Raw genomic sequence first — 25,203 nt, forward strand, 5'->3', positions numbered from 1 at the left:
AAAAATTATTTGATATGGAGGCATACTACAGCAATCAAGCATCTCAATCAATGCCGCATTTTTCCGGACACTACAGACAAAGAGGCAGCGGTTTTGGAGCCCTTGCTGCAGGTATTGGAAGAGTTGCTCTGCCATTAGCACGCAAATTTCTCTGGCCCGCAGCAAAAAAGATTGGTCGTGACTTATTGGTTCAGGGAACACCAGAGTTAGTAGAAGTTGCAACCAAAAGAAAGTCAGCAAAACAAGCACTGAAAAATACAGTAGCCAAAACAGCTCGCAAACAAATAGGTGGATCTCTTCAATCGCGTATTGCATCAGGCCGTAAAATAATTAGACGAAAAAGACGACAATACACGAGACCCAACCAAAAACGCAAAATCTCAACCAGAAGAATCATTTCTCGAAAACCCCGTCCAAAAAGGAGTCGTCTGGATTTTTTCTCGCGAGTGAAAAATGCGAACTAATATTGTAATACCATCTGAAGCCACTCACAGTTCTTTAGACTTATTTGAAAAACCACCTTTGCTGGTAACATTTGATCAATCATTCGAGCAAAAAACAGGGCCGCTTTATTCGCCCTCAGGATCATCATTGGAATTTGAAGTTGTTGGTGATCGCAACAATTTTATTGACTTGCAAAAAATTTACCTGGAGATCAAGTGTCGAATACTTCAAACAGATGGAACGGATTTGCGCTACACAGCTGGTGACGCTAATGCCAGTGATCTTCCATATTTTGCTAATAATATCCTTCATTCACTTTTCGCCGACTGTACTGTTTCTGCAAATGGTATCAAAATTTCAACAGCTAATGGACACTATGCACACAAAAGTTTCATAGAAACTGAATTCTCTCATGGGACAGACGCAAAGAAAACCTGGCTAAAATGTCAGGGTTACGAGTATGAGGAAAACCCGGGCACTATTCCAGCAGCAATATCAGATATAAGAAAAAGAACAGTTCGACAATCCGCACGTATAACGTTATATGGAAAGTTGGCGGTTGATTTCTTTTCGTGTGAGAAACATTTGGTTAGTGGAGTTACGTTACGCATTTCAATGAGAAGATCTCAAGATGACTTTGCTGTCATCAGTGAAGACGCAGCGAAACACTACAAGGTTAAAATAGATGAGGCTAATTTATTTATCAGGAAGATGACAGTGTCAGATAATGTTGTAGGTGCAATTGAGAAGCCATTATTGAAAACTCCGGCAATTTACCGATACAATGAAGTAATTACCAAAACATTCTTGGCTACAACAGGCCAACAAAGCTGGAAACATGAGGACATTTTCACTAAAGAGCCAATCAGAAGAGTCATTGTTGCATTATGCGTTGGTACAGCATTCATCGGTACCAACACCGCTAATCCATTCCATTATCAAAAATTTGGTTTAAGAGAGATAACCATTTATCGAAATGGTTTTGCAACGGCTGGAACTCCAATGTCAACAACTGACAACAAGAGGTTGTACTACAATTCAATGAGTGCATTAGCCTATGTAGAAAATGGCCACGGAATACCTCTGAGTGAGTTCGCAAACCATTATATAATGGTATTTGATCTGACCAGCACTCAAGAGGCAACTCATGACTTTATTCATCCAGAGCTTACAAATTCATCATTGTCTGTCGAACTCAAGTTCGATGCAGCGTTAGCTCATAACGTTGAAATATTTTTTCTTGGGTAAAAAGCATCTACGATCTACATTGACTCTGCAAGAAACGCATCTTAAAACGCTCTTCCCATGATCACATACTATTGGACGAAGACCAAATTCATCTTCAAGTGAAAAAGTGTAAACACCTCAAATTCAAATTCAGAGGGGTTTATGCCGCTGATAATTTTCCGCTGAACTTGCAAACCAACACATTTATTATTGTTAATGCATCACGATCCAACTCTATTGGAACCCACTGGGTAGTGCTAGCTAAACGATTTGCATACCCAATAATATATTTTGCGGATCCATTGGCTCTACCCTTGACTACCTACAAGGATATTTTCAAGCGTTTACAACAATGTGAAGACTTGGAGATAATGATGGATATCATGGAACATAGAAGAGACATTCAGTCTCCATTGCAATCCTCAGACTCCCAGCTTTGTGGTTTATTTTGCATATATATTGTTCATTTTTTTTATAGTGAGAAATTTCCATTCATACCTGATGTAAATGAATTAGAGTTGCTAGCTTTTGTAAAACATATGAAGTAAAAGTTAATTTAATTTTGAAACAACAACAACATTTTTTGAATATCAATTTTTACAAAACTGAAAGGTTATGAAAGAGTTTGCGGTTTCTCGCACAAAACTCCCGTGGCCACTAAGCAGAATATCCATTATCTGATAAAGTGTTGATGAGTGTTCATCTAGCATAAGCTGGCAAAATCGTTTCATAGTTACATCAGGGACTGTAGAAGAACGTTTGTTTGCCGTAAAAGTACTAATAGATTTTGGTGCTGCCTCACTCAAGGGTGCAGGAAGTTGTTTCTGGTTCTTGGTAACCTTGGAAGAAGAAGTTGATTTTGAAAGGTACTCAACAGCAACATGTAGTCGTGAAATAATTGCACCACGTTTAACAAAGTCTTTTTGCGTTGGCTGAATAAGTAATTTGAAACAGTTAACGAGACACGGTATCACCGCAGGTACATAAAGAGAATCGAAAATATCATCCTGCGAACCAAATTCATACATAACATGATAATGAATGGAGCCAAATGTGCAACCTTCGATAACTGTTGCAGATGAATGATAACCATATGCATAATTTTCAATTGTTGTGTTTTCAAGTTTTGGTTCCGTCTCACAAATATTGTACTTGAAACGTTTTTGAAATTTCTTGAAATATTCAGGACTGTTCTCATACATTGCCTCAACCATAACGAACAAAAAGGGAAAAAGCTAATTAACTAACTATGAATGCATAAACATTGACAGGAAGCAAAAGGTATAAAATAAATTAATCCGAATCCTCATCGACTTTTACAGACGTTTTTGGTATTTTCTTTTGGCGCTGAGTTAGTGTTTTGCCGGCTCGTTTTGCTGGACGTTTTGAGTCATCAGTTGAATCTGGTTTTAGAAGTGAATCGATCAAGCCAACTGGTTGATCAAGCATTTGTTCTAGTTTTTCAATGTTCTGACATATCAACCGAAACTCTCGCGCCGAAAGTGTAATTTTTTGATTGAAATCCCAATCGACCTGTTCACTATCACGTTTGAACAATTTCAAGGATAAGTAGGTGCCAGTGGTATGATAAGTCTTAACAGCAGCTCTAACAAGCCGTTTTTCATTGAGAGAGATCCAAATGAAAGTCGCTGTACTCCGCATCCTTAGATAAAACATTACTCATAATGCTGCATATATTGAGACAAACTATCAAAGTAATCTGAAATGATAAATGACTAATACATTACCGTTTATTGGAATGTGAACAATTTAAAAACCCACGCCAACATGTCTAGACAAGATAACAGCTGAACAAACAAATCCACCCACCCTACGCGTGTAAACAAATTTATACTCCTCTATATCAGCTCTGATGTTTATACGAAATATGAAATTCAAAAGATCGGAGAAAATATACCCTGCTGAATCAAAACCCATTCAATGTCACAATTGTCCAAGACAATTTAAAAATTTCCATTCACTAATGCAACATCGCCGGGCCAAGCATTATAAAGGCCATAGCAGAAAACAGTTTTACAAGTCCCGACCTTTAAATCTAAAAACTGACAAATTTTCATTAGCAATGGATAAACTAGCTCGCCTCCTGGAGTCTATTTATATTTCCCGAGAGCACCCCCGTTCAGCTTAAGTCAATATGACGTAATTCTATTTATAGACATGACGGAATAATGATGAAATGGTTAAGTCAAATAAACAAATCGATCAGCAACATTTTTTCACTCTTTCCGCCATTGCTCTTTCTCATTGTTCAATATCAGATTTGTGAAAACTCTTCAGTTCTTTGGCATCTTATTACATTAGTGCTAGAGTATTTTGTTACAAAACTTTTCTCTAGAAATTGCTTCCAACTTTGAACCTGCTTTTCCTTTCAGTTGCATACTTACTTAACACAAACTTTCATTTCGGTTGTTTCTGGAATTGGTACTTGGCTCTGCTGTCTTCATAAAATTCTCTTTCGAAAGAAAACTTTTTGCTTTCTTACTGTTTAAATCCTGACAATTAGTAGAGAAGACCATCGCAATTGTTTATCCATCACTTGCAATATGGATGCTGAATATTTAGAAATTGCTAAAACGAGTGAGCGAGACACTCAAACTCTTGTGCGAATGTGTCACAACTTCAAAAATATTGTCCTTGTGAAAGAAAGCTTTGATGACAAGACAGAATTGTGGCACACAAAAAACAGCTTTATTATTCCAGCGAATTACATTGAGCCAATTCTCGAATATACCAAACAGAACGATTTATTTCAGCTTACAAGAACGCCAGAAAAATCGTTAAGACAAGAAGAGTCTCCATATGCCCATCGATATTATGGATGTATTACTCCAATTCAAACAAAAAAGCAAGATGTGAAAAAATTGGCAAAACGAACAAAAAAACTTTTTGCGGACTACGATCATGATTGCATTGAAGTTTGGGAGAATCAACTGGGACAGCTAGAAGAAGTTGAGCAAATATCAAATTTTTGGAATTTCGATCAATCTCAGTTGCCAAGTGAAGAAACAACAACCCCGGAAAAAAGCCTCCCGTTGCTCTCCAACAATTTTTTTGGTGATGTCAGCATTGATGAAACACCACCATTGGATCAATGTTATGCCCCCGTCAAGAAGGCGATCAAGTTATCTCGACTCTAAAACACGAAAAAAAAACCATTCTTCAAACTTATTGTAGAAATCGAAGTTTGTAATTGTTGTTGTTTCCCTTTTCTTACATGAAAACTGTGTGTTTGTATCTTGAAACCAGTTATTAACTTAAATTTATCTCATGATTCATCGAAAAACAAGATTTAACATAAAAATTTGTAGGAATTAGCTGTTGTTAAAAATCTCAGACGTTGAGCAAACAACTATGTGAAGCATTGCTATAAACAAATATGCAAAAGTAGACCGGGCTATAATAATAAAACCAGTTGAAGCTTGGATTCTTTGATATCATGACAAACAATCAATAAACAATTCTCACAAGTTGCTAGTATGCGGTATCAAAAATGAGAAAAACTTGGGTAGACAAACAAGTAGTAAAACTGATCGCCTACGCTGAATCAACAAAAACTAGACAAACAGGTAGACAAATGAACTTGTGTTATTGACACAACAGTCTGGGAGACTTGCTGCTCTCAACCATTGTTTGTGGAACAGTAGCTTTCAGTTCTAAAACTAGACAAACAGGTAGACAAATGAACTTGTGTTATTGACACAACAGTCTGGGAGACTTGCTGCTCTCAACCATTGTTTGTGGAACAGTAGCTTCAGTTCTAAAAGTAAACAAAAAAAGACGCGAACTCTGATTGGATGAGAGAGATGTGAAAATGTGGACCAACCAACCCAAGATTTTTCTCATTTGCTTTTTGCCTTTACTTTTAAATCAATTCATCTAAACTTTTCTTCATATTTGTTCTCCAAAACACTCACAAAACTTTCCACAAATATATTTTCTCCAGCATTCGCTATCTTACTGTTTTACATTTCTTGCTTTTCGAAACGCTGCAATGAATTCTGAAAAGTGTACTGTTTGTCAGAAAAGCTCTCAGATAAACGCAGCCTTCGTCGGCACATGCAGGCAGTACATAAACAATATGTACAAACAAACTTATTCACGTGCGATGAGTGTGCATTTGCTCATGAAAAAGTCGTGGAGCTCAAGGCACATATGGAACAACAGCACAATTCAAACCGCTCCCGATATTGTCTATATTGCAACAAGTTCTTTGCCGAGAACCTCAAATACATGGAGCATATGAACAATAACCATGGACTACCAGTATGGAACGCTGACGTAGAAAACAATCGGAATTGTGGCATTCTGCACACCGAACAAGCATTCATTGGAGTGCTGAGAACCTACGACATACCGGTGGGTCAACATGAAATAGATTTGCTAAATTTCATGAGGAGCAAACGCGATGAGATTGAAAATATTGTTCAACTCAACACCCAAACTCATGCACAAAAACTACAATTCAGTGCAAAGATAGAACTGATTAAGCCCTCAGGCGATGAAAGCGAAAACAGTCAACCAGACCGGATAAAAATTTTCGCCTACTCAAAAATGCAACGCGTTGACTTCACAGGATTGAGCAAACCGTGTTTCTCTGGAATGGTTGAACAAATGCTTCTCGCATTGAACAACTTCGCTTCGTATGGAAGCGGGTGGACAGTAGATGGAATTGACAATGTAGAAATACGGTTTGTCCGAACAAAACCGATAGCTGCATCATCCTTTTTAGCACTTCCAGGTGACCTGGCTAGATGTAGGTATCTGCTTAACATTCGGAACCGACAGGATGAGAAATGCTTCCTCTACTGCTACACCGCTCAATACCATAACACCATTGGACCCAAACTATTTTCTGACAATACATCCTGGCGACAGAAAACAAACCCCATAATGTATGGACCGGAAAACCCCAGAGCAAAACAACCCATTGGAACATTTATGATGCCAATGGCTTTCCATCAAATGGAAAAATTTGAGCAGCTGAACAATGTTCGTGTAAATGTTTTCAGACACTCGAACAACAAGTTGATACCGTTTCGCATTTCAAAAAATCAAAATTTCAGCTTCAACCTTGATCTGCTCTTGCTAAGTGATGGAGCAATGCATCACTATGTCCTTATCACCAACATCAAAGGACTAATTCACAAGTACAAGCAGATAATTCAACGCGCAGACAATCATTTATGCCGCAATTGTTTCCACCTCAGTACTTCACTAGGTAGACATGAAAAGCATGAACAAATTTGTCATCAGAACACTCAGGCATTAATAAGAATGCCAAAAACTGAGCAGCGAAACTTTGAGTTCAAAAATGTTCAAGCTCGGTGGTTTGCCCCAATTGTTGGTTTTTTTGATCTCGAGTCAATTATTGAACCCGTTGCTGGCAGTAGTCAGGAAAACTCAGTAACGAAAGCGCTGGAAGAGCACAAACCATGTAGCTATGCTCTACTTTTCGTTGCCCTGGATCAAAAAAAAACCTTTCTTCTTTGATATAAAAAGCGGACCGAATGTGATGAAAAATTTTGTCAAGACACTTGAAAGAATTGCTAAGGATATTTATGATGTGAAGCAACAACACAAAAACTTTTCCGGTGAAGTAACAACACCCAAGCAAGACGCTACCTTGTGTTGGATATGTCACACCGAATTAAACAAAAGCGCTCAAGATCCAACCGTACTAGACCATTGTCATTTCACTGGAAAATTTTTAGGATGGGCTCACGCACAGTGTAACTTGAAACGCAGAACTCTCAACTACACTCCCCTCTTCGCCCACAACTTAGCAAATTATGATCTTCACCATGTAGTACTGGCACTACAGAACATAAATGAGAGGAACACAATTTCGATTGTACCCAGCACAAGCGAAAAATTCATCTCGTTGCAAATAGGAGTTCACATCAAAACAACTCAAAACAAAAAAGGTGTGTGGACCAGTCAATATGAATACATCAGACTTCTGGACTCATTTAAATTCATAAACACTTCACTTGACAGTTTGGTGCAGAACCTGCCAGCAGACCAATTCAACATGCTTGAACAACATTTCGAAAATTGGCCCGAGTCATCAGTCAAACTGTTGAAACAAAAGGGTTCGTTCCCTTATTGCTATATAGACAATTTCGAAAAACTGCAGGAGCCTCAGCTTCCTCCACGCAATTTGTGGTCAAATAGCTTGCAGCAGTATGAAGTCACAGTAACTGAAGATGAATACGCAAGAGCAGTTGAAGTATTCAATTTATTCAAGTGTCAGAACATTGGGGAGTACTACAACTTGTACTTGAAAACAGATGTTTTTCTTCTCGCTGCTGTAGTTCTATGCTTCCGTAAGGTATGCTATGAGACATATGGACTGGATTGTTGTCAATACTACACGGCATCTAACTTGTCAGGTGATGCCATGTTGAAAATCTGCAACCCCGAACTCAATCTTCTTACAGAGAGAGAACATCTCGATATGGTGGAGAGCTTGATAAGAGGAGGTGTGAGCTCAGTATACAGCAAGCGACTTTGTAGGGCAAACAATAAGTTTCTGCCGGACTACAAGCCGAAGAATATTTCTTCTTTCATTGTAATGATTGATGCAAATAACCTCTACGGTGGAATCATGGAAAAGTTCCCGCTTCCTCTTCGTGAGTTTGAATTATTTGACAAGAGCGAATGGACCGACGCAAATGCACAAGAAATATTGAATCGAATCTTGAAAACACCGGACGATGATGAAATAGGATATATTGTTGAAGTAGATTTCAGTTATGCAGATAGCTTGCATGACCTTCACTCAGATTTTCCATTGGCACCCACAAAAGAAGCAATAAATGAATGCTGGCTGAGTGAATATCAAAGCGATTTATTAGAAGAGATGCAAATCAAAAAACCTCCTCAGGTTAAAAAGCTCATTCAGACGCTTTTTGATAAACAGAACTATACACTGCACTATCAAACGCTGAAACTCTATGTTGAATTGGGATTGGTAGTAACTAAGCTTCATCGAGTGCTATCATTCAGACAAGAAAAGTGGCTAGCCCCCTACGTAAAACTGAATACGGAAAAACGGAAGCAGGCAAAAAATAAATTTGAAGAGGATTTTTTCAAATTGATGGTCAACTCATCGTTTGGAAAAACCTGTGAGGGTAAACGCAACCGTTTGAAAGTCAAGTTGACCCGCACTGAAGAAGAAACTTTGAAGTGGACAGAAAAGCCTGAGTATCAATCGTCGCAGATCATTAGTGAAGATCTTGTTACTGTATGTCTTCAGCAATCGGAAATACTTTGGGACAAGCCAACAATAGTAGGTGCCTGTATATTGGATTTGGCGAAGAAGTTCATGTTCGAGTTCCACTACAAAGTCATGAAGAAAAACTTTGATTGTAATTTGCTTTATTCAGACACAGACTCTTTTGTGTATGAAGTGCGCTCGAGAGACTTTTTTGCGGAACTACAGCGGAAAAAGTCGGTCGCTGAACAGTTTGATTTTTCAAACTTCCCATCTCAACACCCATTGTACAGCAGGGAGAATGCCCGTGTCACGTTGAAATTCAAAGATGAGATGGGAAGCAAGCCAATTGCAGAGTTCTGTGGACTGAAGCCTAAGCTGTATTCTATCAAGCTCGCCGAAGGTAAGTATAAGTCTCTTTCACTACCACTACTGCACCATACATACAGAAGACATTCAACAAAAGCAAGCATATGCTAGACGTTAACATACAACTAAATTTTTTACTGCAGGCAGGAAGGCCAGAATGAATTGGAAACAAAACAAGTTTTTTTTCAGGTTCGGCTAAGCAGTCAGCAAAAGGAGTCACAAAAGATGCACGCCGCAATATGACACATGAGCTGTACAAAAGAACTCTCTTGGGGGGTGGGGTGGTGCGTTTGCTCAACACCCGAATAGCATCCAGCAACCACAGGCTTCACACGATTGTTGTCAACAAGAAGTCGCTGTCAGGCTACGATGACAAACGTTTCATCTTGAGTGACCAAGTTTCAACGCTGCCCTATGGTCACAGTGCTATAAGAGAAGACATGTTTTTCCGGGCAATAGTGAATGAACCTGATTGGGGCCTGGATGATTTTAGCGAAAGCGAGCAAGAAAGCGGGCAGCAGGCCCAGGATAGCTCGCTGCAGGCCCAGGATAGCTCGCAGCAGGCCCAGGATAGCTCGCAGCGGGCCCAGGATAGCTCGCAGCAGGCCCAGGATAGCTCGCAGCAGGCCCAGGATAGCTCGCAGCAGGCCCAGGATAGCACGCAGCAGGCCCAGGATAGCTCGCAGCAGGCCCAGGATAGCTCGCAGCAGGCCCAGGATAGCTCGCAGCAGGCCCAGGATAGCTCGCAGCAGGCCCAGGATAGCTCGCAGCAGGCCCAGGATAGCTCGCAGCAGGCCCAGGATAGCTCGCAGCAGGACCAGGATAGCTCGCAACCGGTAAAAAACAAAAACCAGCAGAAAAACAAGCACCAAACACAACAGTCAGCAAACATTCCACAAACTAATAGCATTCTAAACACAAGTTTCAACTCAATTCACGACCCAGGTTTTCACCAGCGAATTTATAGCGAGGATGAATTGAATGAAAATTTGGTAGATTTTGACAATTTGTCAGATTTTTCGGACAGTGGTTCCTCTACGGACGCAGCTTGCGATGGTTTTATACTAAGTCAAGCGGTAGAATCAGATACCGAGAGACAACAAGTTGAGCAGATGGCTCTACCAGATCACAGACAAAACAAAAAGAAAAGACAAAACATGAAAAAGGCTGGAAACTCAGAGGCGAAAAAACGCCGAGCTGTGATAATGGACTCAAGTAGCGAAGATGAATAAACTAATACGTACCTCATTGATGTAGTAGATTTCGTTGCTTCTCTTCATCTTGGCTATGGAATTACGAAAAAGGTCGTTCACTTCACCCCCGGTGAAGCTGAACAAAACCTTTCCCCCTCGCTCATCTAATACCTTTAATTTTTTTATATATCCTGTGGCACTCGTAAATTTTTGTGATGGTGGTGCTTGTGAATCAAGTTGGTTTCCGAGGTACTAAATCGGTCATCACAACCCCGAGTGCCTAGGTTGATCAAACGTGGTTCTTCCCCCTTCAGTCCCTGGTGTACTTTAGGCCTGGTGATGTCTAATTTATACTTCATATATATAATAGCTCAATGGAGTTATGGTAATTGACGCTGTTGCTAAACGTTCTGAAAGCAAGTGTTGAGCTCAAAACACACTGACACACATTGAGAGAGACAGTTTTTTAAAAGCTTGCAATATATTCAAGTATCCCAGCCAGATTCTTCAAAAAGCCAAAGTTGCTACCCTTTATCCGGTTCATATAAATATAGGAATGATTTAAACAAAAAAAACCGGATAGAGCATATAGTTCCCACCCTTAACCCAGGCAATATTAAGTTTTTCTTACTCAATGGTTGCGTAGAGTGATATGAAGTTGCCCGTTTGCACCCTCTTGAATAACTCGATCTTGAGTATCAAAAATCCTCGGATTCCTGCACTTTCCACAGTGGCAAATATGGAGGTCGATTACACTTCTGTTGAGACAGAAAACCACTTTTCTCAAGTTTCTGATTGGATCTAAAAATTTTTATCACGTTCCTCAAATGATTTTAGGAACTTCATAAGTCGTCCAATTTCATTCATCGGTGTTCTCCGTTTCAGTATTTAATCTGTATTAGGAATTTTTTTAATGATTAGGAGAACGTCTTTAGAATGTTTTTAGAAGAACGTCTTTTTTCCAAAATGAACAAGAAACTTGCTGTTGACCTAATGAGAATTTCTCATATTGCAAAAAAAAGTAGTTTTCATGTATATTAAACAAAAAATCGTTATAACTTACTTGGTTTGCTACTTGATTCTACCATTAGTTCCTGTTTATCGTTCATTCACTGTGACTGAAACAGCATTAGTATCATAACAAAAAGAAATGATCGGTGAGCTCAACTTATTTTTTTAGACAGCAATTCTAAAATCACTTTGACAAATTTTAAAAATCTGCACAACCAATACAATGAAAAATTATAGCCCCCCCCCCCAAAAAAAATTACAATGATGGGGGGCTTTGCAAAAAAATTGTTATCTGACCACTAAGCTGGGGGGGGGGCTATAAAAAAACCCAAATTATTCGGAGGCTTTCTCGTTTGTACCCAGTCCCAATGGGGAAATTAAAAATATTCAGAACTAAAACTCAGACTTACGTAACAAGAACGTTGATCTCCTCTTGTATTCTGCTGGATGTAGTAGAATATCAAAACATCAGTTGATTGACCCGCAGTTGAGAGTTCTGCTGGATGTAGTAGAATATCAAAACATCAGTTGACTGAACAACACAGTTGAGAATTTTTCAGAAAAAAGTTGGCAATTATTTTTCATGAATCCTGCTTTGATGAAAAAATATTTATACTATGATTCGTTTTTAAAAATATTAGCTGACTATTTGTTGAATTATTTGGTTTATAGGTTTATGTTGAATTTTTAGTTTCAGATAGTAAAAGTCTCCCGAAACAATTCTTTATCTGTTCACAAGCAAAAAATCACAAGAGAGACTTTCACTGTTGAGCAAAAAACAAAATTAAAAAAATGTCAACTTTTTATTTGATTGTTCAAGCAGGCTGAGAGCCGAATATATAGGAAACAATAACTGGCAAGCTAAATATATAGGATGCAAAATAACTGGCAAGCTGGGTTGGAAATAGTCAAATTTACAAATGATAGCTATCTTGAAATATTCAATCTGGGATTTATTATTTGCAACAGCAGGACTTCAGTTTTTTTAACCAAAACATCGTAAAATTATCACAGCTTTGATCCCCCTTACCCCCTCTTTCATCTGCCGCAAATTAAGTTTTTTGAAGTAGGGGGGTTTTCCAGAAAAATCGAGATAAATCCAGAAATTCTAATGTATTATTGAGTAAAAGTTAGGTTAGGGGGAGCTTTAATATACGTATGCTTTTATAGCTCAGCCAGTATAGCGTGGTAATTGCCATAGTTCTTTTGTTTAGCACCGAGAAAGCAAAGAGTAATGGCGTTACTTTGTCTAGCACGACTGAGTAATATGGCGGGAAAGTTAGCAAAAGTTGCAAAGAGTTTGAACTAGTTTATAGCACCGATGAATGAATTAGCCGAATAAAGCAACAAAAATTTGAATAAAATCAAAAATTAGGGGGGATGCCAGGGGGCGTTGTAAACTTACAAAAAAATTTGCGTTGCAAAAAATGTCCCAAAAGTGTCCCCCCTAGGGGGGACACTTTACGCATTCCAATCTTAATACATAGTGTCCCCCCCCCCGTTGAGACCCCTGTCAGCTTTTTATACTACTTATGTATGTCTGTCCTAATTTGAGATTATATCAAGTTACATCAAGATTACTTGAATCACAAAGCCTGACCTAACCTTATTATTGCGACTTCTTTCGTCTCTTCTTGATTGGGTAGATATTTAAGCCAAAAATGTGGATTAGCGGGGGTCTGAGTATTATGCGCGAACCCACATTACCGAGCCTCCTTGTTTTAATTCGAGCTTTCATTCTAAAATGCTTTGATTCGAACCGTTTCGTTTTTAGATGATATTGCGATATGACCGTCTCGCGTCTGGATGCAATCGACAGAACGATGCAAACGGAAACCTGATCCGAATTGGCTTGAGAGCTTTCTCTTCCATTGTAGCGAACAGCATTGTTCTCCGAAATTGTTGCTGAGTGTCTATTTTTTTTTCAGAGCGAAGATACAGGAAGCACTTGCGCTGTGAACGATCAATCAGAAAGCGGAGGGAGTGGGGCTCCGATTTCATCAAACATCAATATGCAAGTCACATTACCAGGTGAGATGAATATCGACATTTATAATGCCTATAGCTAGTGTTATTGATAGCTGTTATTAGGTCATGTAATTAATTAGGTCCTGTCGCTTTTCTTGGACATTTTTTTGTTGAATAGAATAATTTCTTCTGGAGTGATATAATTTAACTTCTGGCCTCTTGGTTTTTGCGCGATCCAATTTCTTTTTGAAATTTCAATCAGTTGAGTACGTTAATCCGATAATTAGCGAGTATGACTCATTTGACCTTTGAGTTTGCTGTCCTTTTGTTGATCAGTTGTTTCTAACATCATAATCTTTTACGCTCCGATAGAGCTGTTTTTTAAGCAGAAAACCTATAGTCTTTTAGCTTCTTGAATTACTGTAAACCATTGGTTTTCTTCAATTTTCACTTCACGCTCCGGACAAATAGTACAAAATCGCGACAAAAAATTTTTTTCCGAGTTTTACCATTTGGTTCAAAATTCACGTTTGCTATTTTGCTAGATGGTAACACATCCTTCGCTTCCTGTGTCACGTGCCAATTGGAATCACTGGATCTGTCCAGAGTAAAGAGACGAGCGCCTACAGAAGAGGAGCTAAACAAACTCATGTTGCCAACTGGGTCGTCTGGTAACACTGTCGACAAAAAGGCGCTCCTGACCGGTCGATTTGGTAAGTTTTCACTCGTGTAAGATTATTTTGAAACACGTGAAAAAGACTGATGTGAATATTTCCATTCAGCGCTTAATGCTTAAGCATGCTTGTATCATTCAAGCGCTGGAAAACAAAGAAAAGAAAATACTAGAAACCCATTAAAAACTAATATATATTAAAAACATATCTTTGGTTGGTTCAAAATGTTTATATAACAAAACCGATATTGAATAAAAATCTTTAAGACGCCTTAAAAGGTTATTTTCTCGGCTTATCCGGGAGACCGGGGTTCAGGCCCCAGCCGAGTTGGAAGTTTTTGAACCTACAGAAGTTTATGCAGCCTATACCCCACTATTTTTAGACGCGTGGGTTTTTTATGCCAAATTTTTGTTTTTAATAGCCGCACAGCGATAGCCTTCTTTTATTGGCCTTCTCTTGGTTTTTTACAATGCAAAGAATTTGAATTGTATTGGGGCGCTGTCTTTTTTTTTTTTTTTAAGATCTGTTCACACATTTTCATGATTTTTGAAGTCAAATTGGAGTTGTGATTTTGGTCACGCCGAAACAGGAAGTGGAGCGAAAAAGCGAGTGGTTTTGCGGCGTGAAATTTTTTTGCTCTAATTTTAAAGTAGAGTAAGAATACGGCGTTTGAACAAAAATTCGCTTTATCGGTAGTGGTTTTTTTTTCACATGTGGCAATTTCACTTTGATTTTTACTGTTTTTTTTCGATTTTTTGGATCGGATTTTTTTCTAAATGGTTTTTCCAATCCATTCATAGTCCGTTCTAGGTCTAATTTTCTGTTTAGTCAATGAAAATTCTTTGAATTGTACGTCAGGACTTGTCCTGCTATGTTTTTTATTTCGTCGTCATGATTTTTGTTACGACCATATGACGTCACAGCCACTTTTTGTTCATTCGTTCATGCAATTTCAACTGAATTGCATGTGTGACGTCATTTTCCGCTCTTAGTGGAGCGAGTTTTTTTTTTGTTCATGCGCGTGATTAAATTTTTGGTCACACTTGACTTACCTCACTCTCAAAAATGACTTCCTCACTTTGAAATTGACATTTATTTACTTTAATTCAAAGAGATAAGTTCAAATGGGTGTGTGTCACTCTAAATGAAGGTTATTTGAGATCAGCTAACAGAGGCAGCAATAACTTATACAGATTTTTTATCAAAATATAACAGATCAGCCTTCAATGAAAAGACAAATTTTTTTGGTCTGTCTTTTTTACTGTTTTTTTAGACTACCGATCTACGAATCTATTGCGGCTATTTTCTGGCAATCTGTCAGCTATGTTCTTTTTTATTCTAGAACATTGTTTGACTTCTTGAGTGACTTTTTCACACTTAAGTTCTTCATTTTGATTGGTCTAAATTGCTCGCATTCTGAAATAAAATTAGTTGGTATAAGCGATTGTGAGCGACAGGAAATCAAAGCTTTTCTAGCTGAGTGGTTAAGCTGTCAGACTGACAACCTGGAGGTCAGTGGTTTTTCTTACGCCCATAAAACATTTCTAAGCTACACCCCCTCTAAATTCAGGTGTCACCGCCTCTGAAAAGTTGTTTCTTAATCTTCAGGGTTATGTAGACACAATCGGCAAGCTGCTTTTTATTTTTTTGATATAACTGCATGTTTAATAGCCGCACAGCGATAGCTGGGGCTATTATTGGCCTTCTCTTGGTTTTTTACAATTCAAAGAATTTGAATTGTATTGGGGCGCTGTCTTTTTTTTTTTAAGATCTGTTCACACATTTTCATGATTTTTGAAGTCAAATTGGAGTAGTGATTTTGGTCACGCCGAAACAGGAAATGGAGCGAAAAAGCGAGTGGTTTTGCGGCGTGCATTTTTTTCGCTCTGATTTTGAAGTGGAGTGAGAAAATGGTGTTTGAACAAAAATTCGGTTTCTCGGTAGTGGTTTTTTGTTCACTTGCGGCAATTTCACTCTGATTTTTACTGTTTTTTCGATTTTTTGGATCGGATTTTTTTCTAAATGGTTTTACCAATCCATTCAAAGCTCATTCTAGGCCTAGTTTTTTGCGTGAATTAAATTTTCTTTTCTCGTTAGTGGTTTTTTTGTTCACATGCGGCATTTTCACATTGATTTTCTGTTTTTTTTCTTATTTTTTTATCGGAATTTTTAAAAATGGTTTTTCTCAATTCACTCTTAGTCCATTCTAGGTCTGGTTTTTCTGTTTAGTCAATGAAAATTCTTTGAATTGTACGTCAGGACTAGTCCTGCTATGTTTTTTTATTTCGTCGTCATGATTTTTGTTACGACCATATGACGTCACAGCCACTTTTTGTTCATTCGTTCATGCAATTTCAACTGAATTGCATGTGTGACGTCATTTTTCGCTCTTAGTGGAGCGAGTTTTTTTGTTCATGCGCGTGATTAAATTTTTGGTCACACTTGACTTACCTCACTCTCAAAAATGACTTCCTCACTTTGAATTTGACTTTTATTTACTGTAATTCAAAGTGATAAGGTCAATTGGATGTGTGTCACTCTAAATGAGGGTTATTTGAGATCAGCTAATAGAGGCAGCAATAACTTATACAGATTTTTAATCGACATAGAATAGATCAACCTTCAATGAAAAGACGAATTTTTTTGGTCTGTCTTTTTACTGTTTTTTTTTAGACTGCCGATCTACGAATCTATTGCGGCTATTTTCTGGCAATCTGCCAGCAATGTTAAAAGAATTGCGTGCCCAAGATGACATAATCGTTCTTAAACGAATATTCATCTATTTTGTCCGATTGGTTGTTCAGCATTTTTTCATCTAAACGCTTTTCTAATGATTTTTTAATTTTTTGTTGAAAAGTTGTTTGATGAATTTTGAATTTCTGCTAGTCGTTAGCCAAAAATAGCTCAATTTCTCATTTTATCTTGAAAAGTTGCACTAAAAACCTTCCACTGTAAATACTTTTTGAAAAAAAAACGTTTTGTGAAGATTGGCAATTGGTAGACATTTGAAGTTCAATTTTGAATGAGGTTTTTGAGTAAGTCGGCTATTATAGCGCTCCTATTTTTTACAATCCGAGAATTGGATTGTATCGGTGCTCTTTTTTATTTTAAATAACCGCCTTAGCTTCTCTGCCGGCTATTTTAGGTTCCCTTTTTAATTGCTCTCAAACGAAGTTTGTAGCAATTATATTAGTCCTCTCGGTCTTTTTTTAATGCGATTTTTCGCTTGACCAATTTTTCGTCTGACGCTTTTGACTTTTCGTCCTCAAAAACGGGATAAACAGGCAGCGCCCAGCGGGCATTATGTGCTCTTAGAGCCTTTAAGGTCTGTTTCAGCTCAAACTGTCTTGGAGACTTATACTTATACTTATGGTGTGAGGGGCGGTTCTTAGAGGTTGACACCCCCCCCCCTTTGTTGACCCCCCACCCCCACTATTGGCTCCACCCCCCCCCAGTGCTGCCCCCATCAGCCCCCGTTGCACCCCCCCCCGTGGCTAGCTACTGACCAAGCCAACCGCTCGCCGGTCGTTTGAGAGCAATTCGCCCGACGTTAGTTGGTTATGTTTTATTTATTATTTCGTCGTACTAAATTTTTTTCGCTTTACCTTACTCCATAGCTTGTTGAACGTTGTGCGTGAAATCTTTTTGTTTTCTCAAGGCTAGTTTCACTCATTCTGCTTAAAGTGTTTTTAGACTGCAGTTGCTCAGCAAAGCAATTCAAAATGAACAGAGGCGGTATCAAAAAACGAAGTCGAAAAAAGAAACGGAATAAATCCCAATTTTAGATGCCCGTTACTCGTTCTCAGTTATCATCTCTAATGCTTATTGGTATTAATACTAGCCACTATGTCGCCTCACTACAGAACAGGAGTATGCTCCATAATTGCATCCAAATATTTCGCACTAAAATTGTTATTAATAGCCGCACAGCGATACCTGGGGCTATTATTGGCCTTCTCTTGATTTTTAATTGCTCTTGAATGAAGTGTGTCTTTTATGCGCAATTTTTGATTGACAATTTTGAGGTTTCGAGTGACTTTTACGCCCTTGACTTTTTGCGTTTCGCGTGATCTAAAATTCCTTCTCAATCACAATTTCAAGCAGCTGAACTCAATAGGCCGCAATTTAATACTAAAAGCCAAATGAAAAGTGCGCCGAAACTGGTGCCATTTTTTACTTTAAATCTTAATAGTGGTATATGTTAACCTCTAATGTGGTTATTTGACGCCCACTATTGAACTTCTTATTCCAATTTAGGCTCCCCCCAACCCGACTGAAGCAGCCTGCAATTGCTTACAGCTCCCACAGTCGTTCGAGACCAATTCTTCCGACGTTTAGTTGGTTATGTTTTTTATTCCGTCTTCAAGATTTTTGTTACGACCATATGACGTCACAATCACTCTAAATCTCCTTCTTGTTCATTCGTTCATTCATTTTCAATTGAGTTGCGTGGGTTTCGTCATTTTTTGCTCTTAGTGGAGCGAGTTTTTTGTTCATTAGCGTGATTAAATTTTTGATCACACGTGACTTACCTCACTCTCAAAAATTACTTCCTCGCTTTGAAATAGACTTTTATTTACTTTAGTTCAAAGAGATAAGTTCAAGTGAATGTGTGCCAATCTAAATGAAGGTTATTGGAGAGCAGCTAATATAGGCAGCAATAACATACAGATTCGTAATCAAAATATAACATCTCAGCCGTCATGAATTTTTTTTGGTCGGTCTTTTTTACTGTTGTTTTTCAGACTGCAGATCTACAAAGCTATTGCGGCTATTTTCTGGCAATCTGAAAACTATGTTTAGTTTTTTCTTCTTTCAATCCAAATTTCGGTTATGGAAATCAACGGCATCTTTTTTCCGGCAATTTGCAGGGTATGTTTTTTGTAAGATGTTTTCACTCCTTTTTCTCTGACTTTCACCTTTCAAAACGGGTTAGACATTTAAAGCTCAGCGCACAGCAAGTTTCATTGAGGCTCTTAGCCGCATTTAGTAGTCCTTCAAGTGCTTAGAGTGTTGAACCTACTGGGAAGGCCGTAATTCAAGGTTAAATGGTCATTTTTAGTAGTTTTATGACCTTTTAGGAGCTAATTGTTTTGGTACTCCAAACATGAACCGGAAAATGTATGCTAATTTTTACAATTTATGAAGAAATTTCTGATAACTTTTGTCATTTTTTGAATTTTTTCAGTCCTAAGTTCCAGGAACCTCCTGTAGCGTTCAACATTTTAATATCCCGTTTTTTTCTGTCATTTTTTGGGTTCCCCAGGCTCAAGAGACAAGGAACGTTTTCTAGCCTTTGATAATAGTTTACTGATTAGTTTATAGTGGTAATGGAATGTTTATCAGGATCTTAATATCACGAGTTCTAGCATTTTTAAAAAGAAAACATGCTTTTTTTAAAGAAATATTTTTGAAAAGTTATTATTTCTTTCCCCACTGGCCGTTGAACCCCCTATAGAGTTTGCTAGCATGTTACTACATAGTTTTTAGTGGTAACGAAATAGGTTTCAAATTTTTAATACAACAAATTTTCGCAGTTTTTGGTAAATTTGCAATTTTTTGAAGGTTTTTAACAATTTTTGGGAAATTTTCTGGCACCAAGGGCCCAGGGATTTCCTCCTCTATGGTTGGTTAATAGGGTACTGCATGGTTGCCAGAGGTAATTGAATGGTAATCAAAATTTTGATAACAAGTTCTACCGTTTTTTTTGATAAAGTTTAAATTAGTTTAAATTTTCTGAAAATTATCAGCAAAACTTTTTAGATCTTGCAGATGGGTTACGTGACAGAACCCCTAGACAAAAAATTGTTTTAATCTTTTTTTGCGAAGCGTTAAATTTTTAACTTTTTGTGTTTTCTGAAGCATTTATCCTATTTTTCGAGTTTATATACCTTTCGTTTCAAAATCTCTTTCTAGGCTTGTGCGTGAAATAATGAGTATAGTGAATTTTATCATATTTGGCTTTCAGGGTAAAAGCTTCAAGAGTTTTAGCAATGAAAACTTTATTTATTTTGATTATTTTGGTTTTTTTGAGATTTGTGTTTTTGACTGGGATCTTTCAATTGATTTGTTGGTCAAATACATTAGTTCTCAGTTTTTGATTCAGTTATTTGGATTGTTTTTCAGAACCTGTCCTGCTATGCTTTTTTACCTCGTCGTACTAAAATGTTTTTGCTTTACTTTAGTTCACAGCTTGTTCGGCATTTTGCGTGAAATCTGAGTGTCTTCAGCTTCAAAATGACATAAAAATAGTTGTATTGATGTTGTCGCACTTGAAAATTGTTTTTGTATAAAAATCACTTTCATTATTTTGTTCTCTTCATTCAATCCTAATCTTGGTTTTGGGAATCAACGGCGGCTATTTCCGGCAATCTGCCGGGTATGTTTTTGTTTTGCGGGTGAGCATATATTTTTCTAACTTTTTATTTGGTTTGTTTTGGCGCGCTGGCTTCTTAAATAGCGAGAAGTGGACCGAAAAACGAGTGTATTTGCGGCCCGAGTTTTTAAATTTCGCTTCTTATTGACTCTCTGATCATTGTTTGTTTTTTGATCGGTTTTTATTTTTGCAGTTGTCAGAGTCCATTACAGGTCTTTTTAAGGTCTAGTTTTTCGTTCGTTTAATTTAAATTATTTGAAAATCTTGTATAGGAATTGCCCTTGTCTTTTTGGAGCGGGTGAGTTTAAATTAGTCAGTGTTTAAGTATTGAATTACTCGATCGCTTACTTCTTTTTTTACGCGCCTAAGATGTCTGTTGGGTTTTCTATAGGTTTTGGTTTGCTTAATGCCAGCTCGTTTGACCTAACACTCTTGAATTGCCTCACTGGAAAATAAATTACTTCTATTTTCCTACTCAAGTTTAATTGAGGTATTAATTTGAAGTCGGATTAATTGAAGGTGGATGTGTTTGGAGTTGCCATAGCGTGGGACACTTGTACCTGGATTTTCTCGTGTCTGTATTTCGGTTTGTTTTTGAAAAAAATTTAACAACGGGTAGAGTTCTATAGAAATTAATAGAAACGTTTCTATAGAAATTAATAGAAACGGTCGACATTCAGTGTACCACGTGAAAATTGCTTTTCGAACTTTTAGTTTTGCAGGTTGGGTATAAATGCTTATCAGAAATTTAAGCGTACATCTCAATTTTCAAAACTTTTTACGGCAATGGTTTGGGTTTTGGCCTTTGGGTGCTAATTTTTTTGTACAAGTCATCCTTGCGTTTAGGTGAACAACTAGTCTACGAGCAACTGTGCGATAAATGGAAAAACTCCGAATCTACTGAAGTGGAAATCGCGTGGTTGAACGAGAAGGGTGAACAGTACAGACCATACGATATCTGTATTACGTACAAAAATAATAATAGAACTGACTTCATAGAGGTCAAATCAACTTCATCACCTCATTGCGAGTTCTTCAACATTTCATCTGCCGAATTGAAGTTTGCAAATGAGAAGGGAGAGAGCTATTTTATATTTTTTGTATTCAATGCTTTAGAATCTAATGCAAGTGTGACTTACTTCTCAAATTTGAGGAACAAACTCGATTCAAATCAAGTATCGCTCTTATTACAGCTTCACAAATAGAATATGTGGAAAACTTACACTTATCAAATCGTTTGTTTCGATATGAAATTGAAAACTTGGTTTCTTACTCCAATAATAAAGCGTTTTTTTTTCAAAAGGAAAGTTGTTAACAGATATTAAGTTGATTCATAGCCGCCGTCAGCCTCTCAAAGCTATCATTAAGTCGCTCTGTAAAAAGAAAATAAAGAATTCGAATTGTAGTGGTGCGCAGACTTTTTATCACTCGATGTGGAGTAATCCTGTTTTTTTATAGCTACAAAGCTGTAAGCTGAGCGGAGCTATATTGCGGTGCTCTTGGTTTTTTACGACTCGAAGAGGAGTATTGAGATTCTACAGGTTTTTTTTCGCAGAAAGCAAGTTTGATCATGACTTGAATTTTGACTTCATTCTGTTCAAGCATTTACCTCCGTTTTTGATTGTTGACTTCTCTTTTCGAACATTGGACTTTAACAGTAGCTTCGTTTGTAATGTATAGTAATTAGGACCTGCTGGTAATGTTCAAGGTGAAGAGATCATTTTGAGATTTTTTGTTCCTATATAAGTCACCACTGATTATCTAAACTACACCGCACAATTCCCCCACCACCTATCTACCCCCCCCCCCCCCCAACACCTACCCCTTTTTTTCTCTTGTCTATTTTGATGTTCTGATTTCGGTAAGATATAGGTTAGAGATTATAATGCACGACGATTCGAGTCATTTCCGGTATTCTACGGGCTATGTTTTTGTTTTGTCGTCTGACGCTCTTTTTCGTTTTATATTTGTTCACACAGCAAAGCTGAAAAAGTCAAATTTTCTGAATGTTTTCTTCCTCTCACTAACGGATTTGCGCGCGTGACGTCATTTCTCACTCCCTTTAGCAAAAGTTTTTTGCGTGATGAGATTTTGATCACAAGTGACTTACCTCACTCAATAAAATGACTTACTTTAAAACTTAAGTTTAATTTGAATTTGTTTAAGGTCAAAGGAACTCATGTGCAATAAAGGTCCCTAATAAAAGGCTTCTGTGGGATGAATTTTAACAAGCTTTATTAATTTATTGCTGAATGTTTTTTACCTAGCTTTTTGAATGGCGTGGATTTTCGATTTTGATCTGTCTCTGTTTCTATCTCAATTATACGGCACGCAGGTCTATTCGTTCGCCGCTATTCCGGCAATCTGCCGGCCTTGTCATTGATATGATATTACGAGGCACCATGTTGAACTGAAGGTGAAAAAGCATGCTTAAGAGGACCTTAAATAGCATGTTTTGAAGCTCTCGATCAGCATGGTCGAGAAGACAGATTGCGAGAGGTGACCACAAAAAAGTTGATCTCTTAAGGTCTGTTACTGAAAAAGCGCCGATTGATAAAGGCATTGACCAATGTGCAAATAAAGTTAACGACCGAAAAATGCAGATGCCAACAATTTCGTTCGCCGAAAAAACAGGGATGCCAGAAAAATCAGTTGCCAAAAAATTGCGGAGGCAATAAATTCCAATCAGAAATGAATGCAAGAAGATGCAAACCGACTGCCCCAAAAAGCCATTTTTTCTTTTTCTTTACCTTCAAATTCCTGGCTGAAGTCACCATTTTTATCGAATCTAGTGATACTTTTGACAAAATAAGAACGGATGTTATTGGGGACATCGTGGTTTTTTTAACAATTCAAAGAATTTGGATTGTATTGGAGTGATGTCTTTTTTTAAGATCTGTTCACACATTATCATAATTTTTGAAGTCAAATTGGAGTAGTGATTTTGGTCACGCCGAAACAGGAAATGGAGAGAAAAAGCAGAGTGGCTTTGAGGCGTGATTTTTTTTGCTCTTATTTTAAAGTAGAGCGCAAAAACGGTGTTTGAACAAAAGTTCGCTTTCTTTCTAGTGGTGTTTTTGTTCAGATGCGGCAATTTCACTTTGATTTTATTTTTTTTTCGATTTTTTGGATCTGTTTTTTTCTAAATGGTTTTTCCAGTTCATTTTTAGTTCATTCTAGGCCTAGTTTTTTTGTTTGAACCAAATTTTCATTTCTCACCACTGGTTTTTTGTTCACATATGGCATTTTGACATTGATTTTCAGTTTTTCGATCTGATATTCGTAAAATGGTTTTCTCATTTCACCCAGTGTCCGTTCTAGATTTAATTTTTGTTTTGTCAATGAAAATTCCTTGAATTGTACATCAGTACTTGTCCTGCTATGTTTCTTTTAATTCAAAGAATTTGAATTGTATTAGGGCGCTGTTTTTTTTCTTAAGATGTGTTCACACATTTTTCATTGACTTTGATCTTTCAAAACTGGATAAACAGGTACAGCCCAGCGTGCATTAAGTTTCATTAGAGGCCCAAAGTGGGCTTTAGTAGTCCTCCATGTGCTTAGAGTGGTGCAGCTGCTGGGATGGCCTTAACCTAAGGTTAAAGGGTCATTTTTAGGAGTTTTTAGGCTCAAAATGGTGCAATTTTTTAATTTTTTTTGTGTTTTTTGTTTGATTAGTCTTAGGTTTCATTTTTTAAAAGATGATGCAGGCCTGTTTTACAGCTTCAGGGGCCAGGGAATCTCTTTTAAGGTTTAATAAGAGGGCACTGCATAGTTTCTAGTAACAATGGATTGGTTTTCAACATTTTAATATCTCGAATTTTAGCATGTTTTGATAAAATCTGCATTTTTGGTTTGTCATTTTTGATACTTGGCCATTCTCAAGTTCCAGAAAACCTATTCCACGGTCTGATGAAAAAAGTTACTGCATTGTTGTTATTTTCAATGGATTTGTTTTCAACAATTAAACATTTCGAATTTTAGAAATTTTTTGATAAAGTTTGCAAGTTACAAGCTTTTTATTTAAAAAAATTGTCTTTCATTCATTTTTTCTTGCCTCAATAGCCAGGTAATCTCATCCAGAGTTTGATGGTATGTTTTAGATAGTTTCTATGGGGATATTGAATGATTGTCAACATTTTAATAGAACGAACTTATTAAAATTTGAAATTAAAAAAAAATTTCCCATCGATCTTTGAATCATTGAATTTTTTAAGGCTTGGACTTGCGTTACTGGATAGCCACTAGAGACACAGACGTGATTCTGAAGATATTACTATCACTATTTTAAGCAGCTCATCAATAAAACTTGCAATTGATTCCATTTTTAAATAAAGGTTCGGTCATTTTCGAGTTAATCGATCTTCATGGTTCAATGAAATTTTTTCAGGTCTTGCAGATATAATACTGGACCGGTTTTCAGAAACAAAGTGGTTTCGAACATATTTTTGAAATAGGTATATTTAAAGAGATCAAATTTTTGTCTTAGGGTGAAAGCTTCAAGAGTTTTAGCAATGAGTAAATTTTTGTTTAGTTTGTTTGATTGTTTTAGTTTCTCAATTTTTTGAGATGATTTTTGTGTTTTGGCTGGCATTCTTTAATTGATTTGATGGTCAAGTACAGAACTTCTAACTAATATTTCATTCAATTATTTGAATTGTGTTTCAGGGCTTGTCCAGTTATGTTTTTAATTCGTCTGCATCGAGG

The 25,203-nt window shown here is 37.3% G+C and overlaps 1 protein-coding gene across 1 annotated transcript in view; it reads left to right on the forward strand.

Annotated features, from left to right (window-relative positions):
• The window catches only part of LOC142341769 (uncharacterized), a 96,401-nt gene extending 74,617 nt beyond the window's left edge, over nucleotides 1-21,784 (forward strand). The window contains exons 12-14 of the mRNA XM_075392989.1: nucleotides 13,410-13,512; nucleotides 13,995-14,162; nucleotides 21,346-21,784. Of these exons, the coding sequence (XP_075249104.1) occupies nucleotides 13,410-13,512; nucleotides 13,995-14,162; nucleotides 21,346-21,704 (630 nt within the window). The 3' untranslated portion in view covers nucleotides 21,705-21,784. The remainder of the gene's footprint in view (nucleotides 1-13,409; nucleotides 13,513-13,994; nucleotides 14,163-21,345) is intronic.
• The last annotated feature ends 3,419 nt before the right edge of the window (nucleotides 21,785-25,203 follow it).

Source organism: Convolutriloba macropyga, chromosome 6, assembly GCF_964194025.1.
Source record: "Convolutriloba macropyga chromosome 6, txConMacr16.3, whole genome shotgun sequence".
In the NCBI taxonomy this organism is placed as follows: domain Eukaryota; kingdom Metazoa; phylum Xenacoelomorpha; order Acoela; family Convolutidae; genus Convolutriloba; species Convolutriloba macropyga.